This window comes from Muntiacus reevesi, chromosome 5 (genome assembly GCF_963930625.1).
Source record: "Muntiacus reevesi chromosome 5, mMunRee1.1, whole genome shotgun sequence".
NCBI lineage: Eukaryota > Metazoa > Chordata > Mammalia > Artiodactyla > Cervidae > Muntiacus > Muntiacus reevesi.
Genome location: NC_089253.1, coordinates 43,234,530 through 43,246,023, shown reverse-complemented (window position 1 = coordinate 43,246,023; position 11,494 = coordinate 43,234,530). Strand labels below are relative to the sequence as shown.

The following is an 11,494-nucleotide window of genomic DNA, read 5'->3' as shown; positions in this document are numbered from 1 at the left end:
TTGCTCAAACTCATGTCCACTGAGTCAGTGATGCCATCCAACCATCTCATCCTGTCATCCCCTACTCCTCCTGCCTTCAGTCTTTCCCAGCATCAGGGTCTTTTCTAACGAGTCAGTTCTTCAGGTGGCCAAAGTATTGGGGCTTCAGCTTCAGCACCAGTCCTTCCAATGACTATTCAGGACTGATCTCCTTTAGGATGGACTGGTTGGATCTCCTTGCAGTCCAAGGGACTCTCAGGAGTCTTCTCCAACACCACAGTTCAAAAGCATCAATTCTTCCCTGCTCAGCAGCCTTTTTTATAGTCCAACTCTCACATCCATACAGGACTACTAGAAAAGCCTTAGCTTTGACTAGACAGCAGTTTATCGGCAGTGCTGTCTCTGCTTTTCAATCCCTGGTTTACAGGTGAGGAAGCTGAGGCACAGAGAAGTGGAGTTAATCTCCAGAGTCACAACAGAGCGAAGTGGCAGGGTGGGGATTCGAACTAGCACCTCCCATCCCTGAGGCCACGGAGGGACACATGGGTGCTCCCCTACACGCAGAGACACGCAGACACAGAGACCTAGAAACAGACAGACACGGACACACACACACACACACACACACACGCACACACCCACACACACATGCCAGGCACGCCCTCAGCCGCGCAGGGCCTCCCCTAGCGGAGGAGGAGGTGGCCCGGGGGCGGGGCGCGGCCGGTCCCGGCGCCGGGAGGAAGTGCCGGCCCCCTGCCTGGACTCCCGGGCGAGTCCTCCAGCGGGTCGGGCCATGGAGGCGGAGCCGCCGCTCTACCCGGTGGCGGGGGCCGCGGGGCCGCAGGGCGATGAGGACCGGCTCGGAGTCCCCGACGGGCCCGAGGCCCCGGTGAGCCGGGGCGCGGACGGCGTCGGGGCGCGGGCACCGGGAGGGCCTGGGTCTCCCCGGCCCCGGGGGGCGGGGGCAGCGGGGCTGGACGCGGGAGCGGCCGGGATGCGCCTTTGCGAGCGGCAGTGGTGCCCCGCAGCTGGACGAGCTGGTGGGCGCGTACCCCAACTACAACGAGGAGGAGGAGGAGCGCCGCTACTACCGCCGCAAGCGGCTCGGCGTGCTCAAGAACGTGCTGGCGGCCAGCGCGGGCGGCATGCTCACCTACGGCGTCTACCTGGGTAGGTGGCCGGCGGCGCGCCCCGCGGGGGGCGGGCTGGGCCCCGGGCCCAGCGAGGAGGCACTGCCCACGGGCTCCGCGCGGGGACGCAAGGCTCCCCCATCCTCCTCCGGCTCCATCTGCGGATCTGTTTCTCAGGGAAAGAGAAACCTCGGCCTCCCTTCCTCTTTCACTTCTCGATCTGCGCCCTTGCAGATGCAGCTGCGGCGCCCCCTCAGTGGGGGCGTCCCGGGGTGGGGGCCAGCCTCGGCCTTCGAGAGTGCGGGGGCGGCTCTGGGGGCCCTGGGCGGATCTGCTGCCACCCTTGGGGCGGGGGGCTTGGGGGCCCTGGGGTCGCAAAGTCTGGCAGAGCGACGCAGGGGAGGGGGACGTCTAGATTCAAGTCGCCGTCGTTGCCACTGCCCGGTGGGACCTGGGCCTCCCCGCTGTTCTCCTGGGCATTGGAGTTAGGGATCCCTTTGATGCTTGGAGCTCCCTGCTGGGCTTTGCGTTCTGGCCTCTGCTGGGTTGACCCCAGAGCCAGGCGGCCCCCTCCATGCCCGCTCCCTGCCCCCCAGGCCTATTGCAGATGCAACTGATCCTGCATTACGACGAGACCTACCGCGAGGTGAAGTACGGCAACATGGGGCTGCCCGACATCGATAGCAAGATGCTGATGGGCATCAACGTGACGCCCATCGCCGCCCTGCTCTACACGCCGGTACTCATCAGGTACGCGGCCACCGTCCCTGCCAGAGCTGGGCTGCCCGCACGCCGACCTTGAAGGGGTGCAAGGGCTGTTGAACGCCGGGCTCTCCAGCTGCCCTGGTGTTCCTGGGGGCTGGGGAGAGGCCTTGCTGACCTGGAGGGGTGAGAGAGAAGGAGTGAAACCCAGGTTTGGGGAAGAAACAAGAGCTTTGACCTGGGACACTGTGGGTTTCAAGCAAGAGAAATTCGCTCTGGCTCCTTCCCTCAGCTTGCCCGTACCCCACGTGGCATCATTCTTGTGCCCTGCTTTGTGGCCTGGAGCCACAGTGAGCTTATGAGGTCAGGGCTGTGGCGTTTCTGGAAAGAACCTGATCAGCCAGCAAAGCCCAGGGACACACCCCAGGACCCATCAGCGGTGGCAGTGTTGAGGGACATTGCTCACTGCAAAGGGCAGGTTGGGCCGGTGTCCTGGGGGTGTCCACTCCAGACCTGAGCCTTACTGGCATCCGGGGCCATCGCCGGGCCCGCCACAAGAACTAACCACCAGGTGGTAGGTCCGTGTTCAGATGGGACCCAGAGATCAGTGCGTGCACTGGATCTCTTGCCCTGTCTTTCCAAAACAAGAGCAGCCCCGCCCCACTCCCAAGCTTCTGGGCTGTTTCCTTGTCTTAAAGAGAGAGAGGGATTGAGGGAGAGAGAGAGGCTGAGAAAGAAAGAACGGTAGGATGGAAGAAAACCTCCTAGGATAAATTTTCAGACCTGCCCTGACTAGGTCAGAGGCATATAAAAGGCTTTATGGCTCCTGAAACCTATCACTGTTATTCACAGTGACCTCATTTCCTTTGTGCTGGGCACTTTATAAGCATATCGCATTCCCTACAATCCAAGGTGGATGCTCTAATCTCAGACACAGGGAGGCCAAGAGATTGAACCGATTCCCACAGGCAGAAGTGCAGACTGGAAAGCCTGAACCCAGGCAGAGTGACTCGGAACCCCATGCTTTCCTTACCCCCATACTCCCAGGTGGACTTTCCAAAGGACTGTACCACCTGCCTGAGCACTGACTGTGTTATTTTTAAAACCACAGCCTCACCAGCAATGAGTGTTAGTAGTTTTACTTTTTGCAGTTTCAAAATGTACAGTGCAGTTTCGGTGCCTTTCCCCAAATAGATCAGGGGAGGCTGAATGTCTGTTTATTAGACGGCAGTTCAGTTCAGTTCAGTCTCTCAGTCGTGTCCGATTCTTTGTGACCCCATGGACTGCAGCACGCCAGGCTTCCCTGTCCATCACCAACTCCCAGAGCTTACTCAAACTCATGTCCATTGGGTCAGCGATGCCATCCAACCATCTCATCCTCTGTTGCGCACCCCCTTCTCCTCTTGCCCTCAATCTTTCCCAGTATGAGGATCTTCTCCAATGAGTCGACTTTTTTCACATCAGGTAGCCAAAGTATTGGAGCTTCAGCTTCAGCATCAGTCCTTTCAATGAATGACTTCCTTTAGGATTGACTATTTTGGTCCTAGGTGCGTGACCACATGATCATGGTTATCTAGGTCATTAAGACCTTTTTTGTATAGTTCTGTGTATTCTTGCTACCTCTTCTTAATCTCTTCACAAGCAAGTATACTCCAATAAAATAAAATAAAAAAGAACCAGGACCCTATTGTAGAAGAGAAAGCAATTGTATCAGAAAACCAGAGTCACTGAACTTTGAGCTTGCTGGAAACTCAAAGAAAGGAAATAATGAGCACAAATAGTCAAAACAGACAGACAAACAAAAACCAAAACAAAGCTAATCCCAAGATGAGAGGGGTGGTTTCTAACCTGATCAGCCTCCACACTCTGAATGGGCCCTTATCCTGTCATTTGTCAATCCCTTCCTAACACAGTGTGACACTTTCCAAGAGCCAGTGAGGCTGTTGTTCTAGGAGCCAGTGAAGAGGAAATTTCCCAACTGACCATGCTGGACTGAAAGGGCAAAGTGCAGAGGGGACGTGGCGCTAGGGCTCTCTCTGTGGTCCTCGGTTTTCCTTCACCCAGTTTCCTGGGACAAGTTCCTTAGACATTCGCTTTGGGTCCTGCAGTCACTGTTCGTGGGTAGAGGAGGGGCCTTGTGTCCACAGGCCACTGTCTCCTGACACCTTCTCCTCGCTTTATCTCCGCTGTCCCTGCGGTGGCCGTGAGAAGCTCGCAGCTGGGGCACGGCGCACATTCCATCGTGTGGTTACTGTGGCTCACCTGAGGCCACCAGCAAGTCCGTATCTCTGAGACTCTAGTTCAGGTCCCTCGATTCCAAGGCCAGGGATCTCTCCCCACCTCACCCAGCCTCGGGAGCTGGGACCCGGAGTTGTGGCCCCTGTGGTCTGGGGCCGCAGCCGCCTAGGTAGCCCGTGGTGCCAGCATCCTTCCCACCACCTGCAGGTTTTTTGGCACCAAGTGGATGATGTTCCTGGCTGTGGGCATCTACGCCCTCTTTGTCTCCACCAACTACTGGGAGCGCTACTACACGCTTGTGCCCTCAGCCGTGGCCCTGGGCATGGCCATTGTGCCCCTTTGGGCCTCCATGGGCAACTACATCACCAGGTGAGTCTGGTGGGCAACAGGGTGGAAGACCGGGAACCCAACAGAGCTGTACTGCCCACCTCAGGTGGCGGACCTTAGGCCAGCCTTATTTGCCCTCTGGGCTTCAGCTTCCCCATAGGTGGAACACAGGCCAGGTAGCACATATGCCTGGGTACAGAAAGTAAGGCATCTGGCTGACGTAGAGCTGGGGAAAGCCTTCTCTCCTTTGTGGTCCAGGATGGCCCAGAAATACTATGAGTACTCCCACTACAAGGAGCAGGATGAGCAGGGCCCCCAGCAGCGCCCACCGCGGGGCTCCCATGCACCCTACCTCCTGGTCTTCCAAGCCATCTTCTACAGCTTCTTCCACGTGAGTGCCATACCTGGGGACCCTGGGGGCAGGCTATTCCAGGCCCAGAATCACATATTGCAGCCCATCCCACAGTCTTTCCAGCCCTCCAGTCCACTGCCCTTTCTTAGGCCAACCCTTGCTTGCTTACCTCTGGTGACAGAGGCCTCATTACCTCACTGTCCATGGTGCTGACCAGGAGGAAGTCCTCCTGCAACGGGCACCCCCCACCACCGGACTGCCCCCCAGAGGTGGGAGGGTCCCTGTCCTCCCAAGGCTGTGCCCAGACCCCTCCAGATGGTGCCTGTGCTCTCCACCTGGGTCCATGCCCCACACCTGACCCACACCACCCTCTGCCCGCAGCTGAGCTTCGCCTGCGCCCAGCTGCCCATGATCTACTTCCTGAACCACTACCTGTATGACCTGAACCACACGCTATACAATGTGCAGAACTGCGGTTAGTGCTCAGGGGGGTGGGTTCCCTAAGGTCTGCTCGTCTCCCCCACTGAGTCACCCGGCAGACACTGGGCCCTCAAGGGCGGAAAGGATGCCCTCGCTCACAGGATCCAGAGCTGAGAGCATGCCGTCACAGCTCTGGTGATCAGGAAGAGCAAAGGGCCTTGTCCTTAGGACATCTGACTCAGCCTGGGGTCAGGGTAGGATGCATCAGGGAAGGCTGCCTAGAGGAGGTGCCATCTGGGCTGAGGCCGCCTGTGGAATCTCTCAGGATCAAGTATACCCTCGATGCAGGGAGGTGTATGGAGGTGGAAGGTGGGCTGGCAGCCTGGGGAGAGGCATTTTCAGCCCCCTTGGCCCTCACCTCCAAAGTGCTTTCCACAGGAACCCTGCCTTTGCAGACACGGGTCCTCAGGCACCCCCTCTGACACTCCCCTCACCCATCTGCCTGGTCCCATTTCTTTATGGCTGAGTTGCCAGTGTGCCCTGCTCCCTGCCTCACGATGCCCCCCGCCCTCCCGTTTCTCAGGCAGTAACAGCCAGGGCATCCTTCTCGGCTTCAACAAGACGGTTCTGCGAACGCTACCGCGGAGCCGAAACCTCATTGTGGTGGAGAGCGTGCTCATGGCGGTGGCCTTCCTGGCCATGCTGCTGGTGCGGCCCGGGGTGGGGGTGTGGCGGGGTCGGGTCTGGGGCCCCTGGCGGGGAGAGAGGCGGCTTCGTCTGAGTCCGGGGTCAGGGCTGAGTCCTCGGGAGGGGACCTGAGCCTACGCGCTGGGCTTGAGGTTTGGAGGCGTGGCCGATGCCTGTGGACTGAAAGTGGACTTGGAATACTGGAGGCCAGTGAGAGAAGGCCCAGGCCAGATCCGGGGTCAGCTGGAGACAGGGTCCTGGAGGACTGGTTGTGACACCGGGCGGAACCGCGGGTGGGGGGATGAGGGGCGGGGCGAGGGTCCGAGGTGTGGCTTCAACCTGGGGGCGGGGCCGGGAGGCCAGCTCTGGGATTTGCCGGGGACGGGGCTGGGGCTGGGGGGACGGGGCTGGGGCTGGGAGGGCGGGGCCGAGTTCAAGGGGCGGAGCCAGGGCTCCCAGCTGCCCGCCCCCTCCCTCACCACCTGGCCTGCAGGTGCTGGGCCTGTGCGGAGCCGCATACCGGCCCACGGAGGAGATCGACCTGCGCAGCGTGGGCTGGGGCAACATCTTCCAGCTGCCCTTCAAGCACGTGCGCGACTTCCGCCTGCGCCACCTCGTGCCCTTTTTCATCTACAGCGGCTTCGAGGTGCTCTTTGCCTGCACTGGTCTCGCGCTGGTAAGTGCAGCCTGCAGAGGGTAAAGCCAGATAAAGTCCACGGCATTTGAATTTTGGAAAAACAAGTTTCGAATAAGTTTCAAATAAGTTTCGAATTGATCAGTTCAGTTCAGTTCAGTTCAGTGGTTCAGTGGTGTCTGACTCTTTGTGACCCCATGGACTGTAGCATGCCAGGCCTCCCTGTCCATCGCCAACTCCAGGAGTTTACCCAAACTCATGTCCATTGAGTCGGTGATGCCATCCAACCATCTCATCCTCTGTCGTCCCCTTCTCCTCCTGCCTTCAATCTTTCCCAGCATCAGGGTCTTTTCAAATTTCGAATTTATAAGTATGTGTAATACAAGTACAGTCGGCTCTCCGCATGTGCAGATCCAGAGGGCCCACAGCACTACCCCATTTTATAGAAGAGACCTGAGCATCCACAGAGGGTATCCACAGAGAGACTTGGAGCCAAACCCCTGCAGACACCGAGGGACAATCATAGGCCCAGATATCCTCCCCCTCTCCTTTTGCCTCCCTCCCCCAATCCCCGTGTACCTTGGGAAAGTTACTTTCACCTCTCCCAGCCTGCTTCCTCATCTGGGAAGTATCTAATGACTCACTTCCAGTTGAGACGGAATCGTGCCCAGAAAGTATTTGGTTCCATGAAGGTTCCAACCTTGGTGTCTAGGGCCACTGTCCAAGCATTTTCTCATAGTCTATCCCGAAGGAAACGTCCCACAAGCTTTGGAAGAAGTTGGCCCTGTGGTGGCCGTTGAGAGGGCAGGATGTGACCTGACCTGAGTCAAAGAGCCTGGGCCAGCTGACCACCAACCCCACCCCCGTCCCCCTTAGGGCTACGGCGTGTGCTCGGTGGGGCTGGAACGCCTGGCGTACCTCCTCGTGGCTTATAGCCTGGGCGCCTCGGCCTCCTCGGCCCTGGGCCTGCTGGGGCCGTGGCTGCCACGGCCGGTGCCCCTGGTGGCTGGGGCTGGACTGCACCTGCTGCTCACTCTCAGCCTCTTCTTCTGGGCCCCCAAGCCCCGGGCCCTGCAGCACATCTGGATCCTCTACACCGTAGCCGTGCTCTGGGGTGTGGGCAGTGCCCTCAACAAGACCGGGATCAGCAGTGAGTACAGCCGTGGGCCCTGGGTAGCTGGACAGGGGATCCAGAGGCTCCTCGGGGCAGTTGTGGGGAGCACAGAGATCCCAGGGACAGACTTAGGGTCGATGGACACTCTGGAGGGCTGTCATGAGGACGGTGCCTTGGTGGGTGCAGGTGGGATCCCTATGTACACTGTTGTGGGGGGGAAGTCCCGTGGACACTGCAGGGACAGATGGGGGCTGTGGACACCCTCAGAGCAGGTATGGAGTCACCTGCATGAACATCCTGTCGACTCCCAGGGCAGGCATGGGATTCAGGGTGACAGTGTGTGGTTCCGTGAGCTGAGTATGGGGCTCTGTGGACACCTGTTCAGTTCAGTTGCTCAGTCATGTCTGGCTCTTTGAGACCCCATGAACTGCAGCACGCTAGGCTTCCCTGTCCATCACCAACGTCCAGAGTTTACTCAAACTCATGTCTATTGAGTCAGTGATGCCATCCAACCATCTCATCCTCTGTTGTCCCCTTCTTCTCCTGACTTCAATCTTTCCCAGCATCAGGGTCTTTTCCAATGAGTCATTTCTTCACATCAGGTGGCCAAAGTATTGGACACCTGTTAGGAACCATGTAAAAAAAAACACTGGGGAGGCCTTATTTCATACTAGGGGGCAGGGTCCACCTTGGCATAGTTTTCAGAACACTGGAAATGTATTAAGGTCTCTGCCCCAGAACAGGTCCATTGCATCCCAGAATAGTAACCAGGGTGTGTCCATTAGGGGGCTCACTGGAAAAGTCCCTGATGCTGGGAAAGATTGAAGGCAAAAGGAGAAAGGGTCAACAGAGGATGAAATGGTTAGTTAGCATCACTGACTCAACGGACGTGAGTTTCAGCAAACTCCGGTAGATATTGAAGGACAGGGAAGCCTGCAGTGCTGCAGTCCATGGGATCGCAGAGAGGGAGACGAGAGTGACCCAACAATAATGAACCACTAGGGGGCAAGCCAGGACCGGTTTACAACAGCTTTCTAAGGGCCCTTGCCAAGGGCTGGGACCAGCGCAGGGCATGGGGGGGGGGGGGTCCCCAGAGGGAGAACCGCAGCTCTGGGCCCCACCTGGCTCCTCTCCCCTCTCTGCCCGGCCCTGTCTGCAGCACTCCTGGGAATCCTGTATGAGGACAAGGAGAGGCAAGACTTCATCTTCACCATCTATCACTGGTGGCAGGCTGTGGCCATCTTCACCGTCTACTTGGGCTCAAGCCTGCCCATGAAGGTGAGGACCCTCCCTACTTGACTCCCTAGACAACAGGTACTTTTGAGTGCCCGCCCTGGCCTCACAGACCCTGAAAGGCATTCTCTGCCCAAGAGCCAGACCCTGGGCAAAGCCCACTGGCTTGTTACTTACTGCTTCATCTCCTGCCAGCCTCAGTTTACCCGTGTCTGAAAGGGTTCATAGTTTGCCCTCTAGCCTTGTGGGCACGTCCCAGCTGCCTTGTGGGCTGTTTGGTCACCTGTTAACTAGATGTTGGGCTATGAGCTGGATGCTGAAAGTCTCTCTCCCTCCTTGACCCTCAAGGGTTCTGGCCAACTTTAAAAACAATTAAAAAAAAATTTTTTTTTTATTTGACTGCACTGGGTCCTAGTCACAGCACACAGGATCTTAGTTGGAGCATGTGGGATCTAGTTCCCTGACCAGGAATTGAACCTGGGCCCCTTGCATTGGGAGTACAGAGTCTTAGCCACTGGACTATCAGGGAAGTCCCTGGCAAACTTTTTGTTTTTTTTAATGAAATAGCATAGGGAATAGCAGGGAGTATGCCTGTGAATATGTGTGAATGTACTGCCTTATGATGTAAAATTATTTCTGACTGCCTGTTACAGTCAAACCCTGTAACAAGTGTCACTTATGGTCCTCACATGTAAGGGACAGGGTAATTTAAGCCCTGTTAAGGTGGGCCAAGCCTCCGTTCACGTCTACCCCGGGAGGCAAAAGGATTATCAATACAGTAAGGGAAACCGAGGCCCTGAGAAGTAGGGTGGCCGGCCATAAAGGACAGAGCTGGGGTTCGGGCCTTGTCGGCAGGACGGTACCCAAAAAGCTTGGCTGGACACCAGGAGGAGGGGCTGCAGCGGAGCAGCTGAGCGTGCCTTTCCGGGCGAGGGGCTGGGCCGGGAGGGCCGCGGGTCCCCTGCATTCCCCTCCCTATTTGCCCAGGCTAAGCTGACGGTGCTGCTGGCGACGCTGGTGGCCTCCGCCGCCTCGTACCTGTGGATGGAGCAGAAGCTGCGGCGGGGCGTGGTCCCGCGCCAGCCCCGCATCCCGCGGCCCCAGCACAAGGTGCGCGGCTACCGCTACCTGGAGGAGGACAACTCGGACGAGAGCGACGCGGAGGGCGAGCGCGGAGGCTGCGGAGGCGGCGGCCGGGGGGACTGCGCGGAGGAGGAGGCGCCGCCCGCGGGGCTACGACCCGGCCCGGAACCAGCCGGTCTCTACCGCCGGCCCTGTCCCTACGAACAGGCGCAGGGAGGCGATGGGCCAGAGGAGCAGTGAGGGGCCAAGCGTGATCTCCGGCCTAGGTTTAGCGCGTCTCAGGTCGGGGCCCCTCCGATTGCGCGCGCCAATTTCAGGGAGGACCCTCTGCGCGCCCCGCCCCGGGTTCAGGAACGCCCCTCCCAGAGCCTGGCCACCTGGAGCTTGGGATCCTCCCCACAACCTCTTCCAAGGCGGGCTGGGTCCTCGAGACCCCTCCGCCAGGACCAGGGTTCAAGAGACCGCACAGTGGAAACCCTCCTCTGACCGTAGGGGTCCTCTCTCCACGACCCCTTTCCCGGCCCCAGCCCCGGGGCAGGGACCCCGCCGGCCCGCCCCAGCTCCTGCCTCCAAGTCTGGGCCGATTGATGTGTCGCCCGCTTTGCACATTCTATCCCACGGTCCGCCAAGATGTACGACTTTAAGAAAATGGGCAATAAAGAGATTTTTGTATTGTCCTGATTGGGAAGCGTGTCGTGGGTGAGCAGAGATGGCCCGGCGTGTGTGGCCGGGTGACCTAGCCGACTGGGGCACTGGGGTCGCCTGCCTTGAACTGAGGTTGGGGAGGGAGGGTCCCTAAGCCCCGCTCACCAGGCTGTCCCCACTCCTGGAGGTCCCGCTCCTCACCAACCCCCGCTGGCTTTTGCCAGTTCCACCCCACCCACTCAGGACAAAGAGGCACCTGGAGGTCGTCAGTAGGGACCTCAGGGGAGTGTGATGGGGGCAGCCAGCCCCCTAGATGGTCTAGAGGAGGGGATGGAATCCTGCAGCCCAGGTCCTGCTGCCCCCTCCTCTAACATCCCCAGCCCTCCTGCCCCATCCCCATCTTTTCTTTACCCCTTGGGCCGCTTCTGCCCACAGCTCCCCAAGGGACTCCTTTTGGGGCCAAGTCCATTTCTGAGCCATGCGAGGGTTACCCCATGTCCAGTATGGGCCTGGGGCATTGATGTTTGAGCCCAGCTAAACTTGGCTGCTGGTCTTCCGGGGTGACAACCTACTCTGTGATGTCCATGAGGGATGCAGATGCTGGTGGGAGGGGCAGACCCCTATGCCCTGAGGTCACCCACCACTGTGGGGAGAGGGGACTGAGATCCCACTGTGAGGGGAGGCAAGGGGACCACAGGAGGGTCCTGGAGCCCAGCTGCACCCCAGCAGATCCGTACCAGCAATGCTGGAGCCAAAGCATTCCTCCTCACACCACATCCACCCCTGGCTGACTCCCAGACCATTGTCCACACCCACTTCAGCATCGGTCTCCTAGCTTCTTCCACCCACTGTGGCCCTCTCTCCTCTGCCTCCCGCAGACCTCACTTGAGTTTGGTTCCAGCTGCCTCAGCGGGCCCTGGAGCCAAACTCTTGAACTCAGACAGGGGGTT

The 11,494-nt window shown here is 58.9% G+C and overlaps 1 protein-coding gene and 1 non-coding gene across 2 annotated transcripts; one reads left to right on the top strand and one right to left on the bottom strand.

Moving 5' to 3' along the window:
- Nucleotides 1–683: 683 nt before the first annotated feature.
- On the top strand, nucleotides 684–10,570 carry UNC93B1 (unc-93 homolog B1, TLR signaling regulator). Its single transcript, XM_065936596.1, has 11 exons — nucleotides 684–868; nucleotides 1,008–1,149; nucleotides 1,706–1,859; nucleotides 4,257–4,418; nucleotides 4,635–4,767; nucleotides 5,110–5,203; nucleotides 5,732–5,856; nucleotides 6,329–6,511; nucleotides 7,346–7,619; nucleotides 8,743–8,861; nucleotides 9,804–10,570. Exons 1-11 carry the CDS (start codon nucleotides 773–775, stop codon nucleotides 10,137–10,139), a joined length of 1,818 nt encoding a protein of 605 aa, XP_065792668.1. The 5' UTR covers nucleotides 684–772; the 3' UTR covers nucleotides 10,140–10,570.
- Nucleotides 9,273–9,345, bottom strand: TRNAG-CCC (transfer RNA glycine (anticodon CCC)). Its single transcript has one exon. It is a non-coding gene; the product is annotated as a tRNA-Gly (tRNA).
- Nucleotides 10,571–11,494: the final 924 nt, after the last annotated feature.

Coding starts and splice junctions, on each gene's coding strand:
- UNC93B1 (XM_065936596.1), top strand. CDS start 773: ATGGAGGCGGAGCCGCCGCTCTACCCGGTGGCGGGGGCCGCGGGGCCG. Junction 4,419..4,634: donor ATGGGCAACTACATCACCAG/GTGAGTCTGGTG, acceptor TTTGTGGTCCAG/GATGGCCCAGAAATACTATG. Junction 7,620..8,742: donor CAACAAGACCGGGATCAGCA/GTGAGTACAGCC, acceptor CCCTGTCTGCAG/CACTCCTGGGAATCCTGTAT.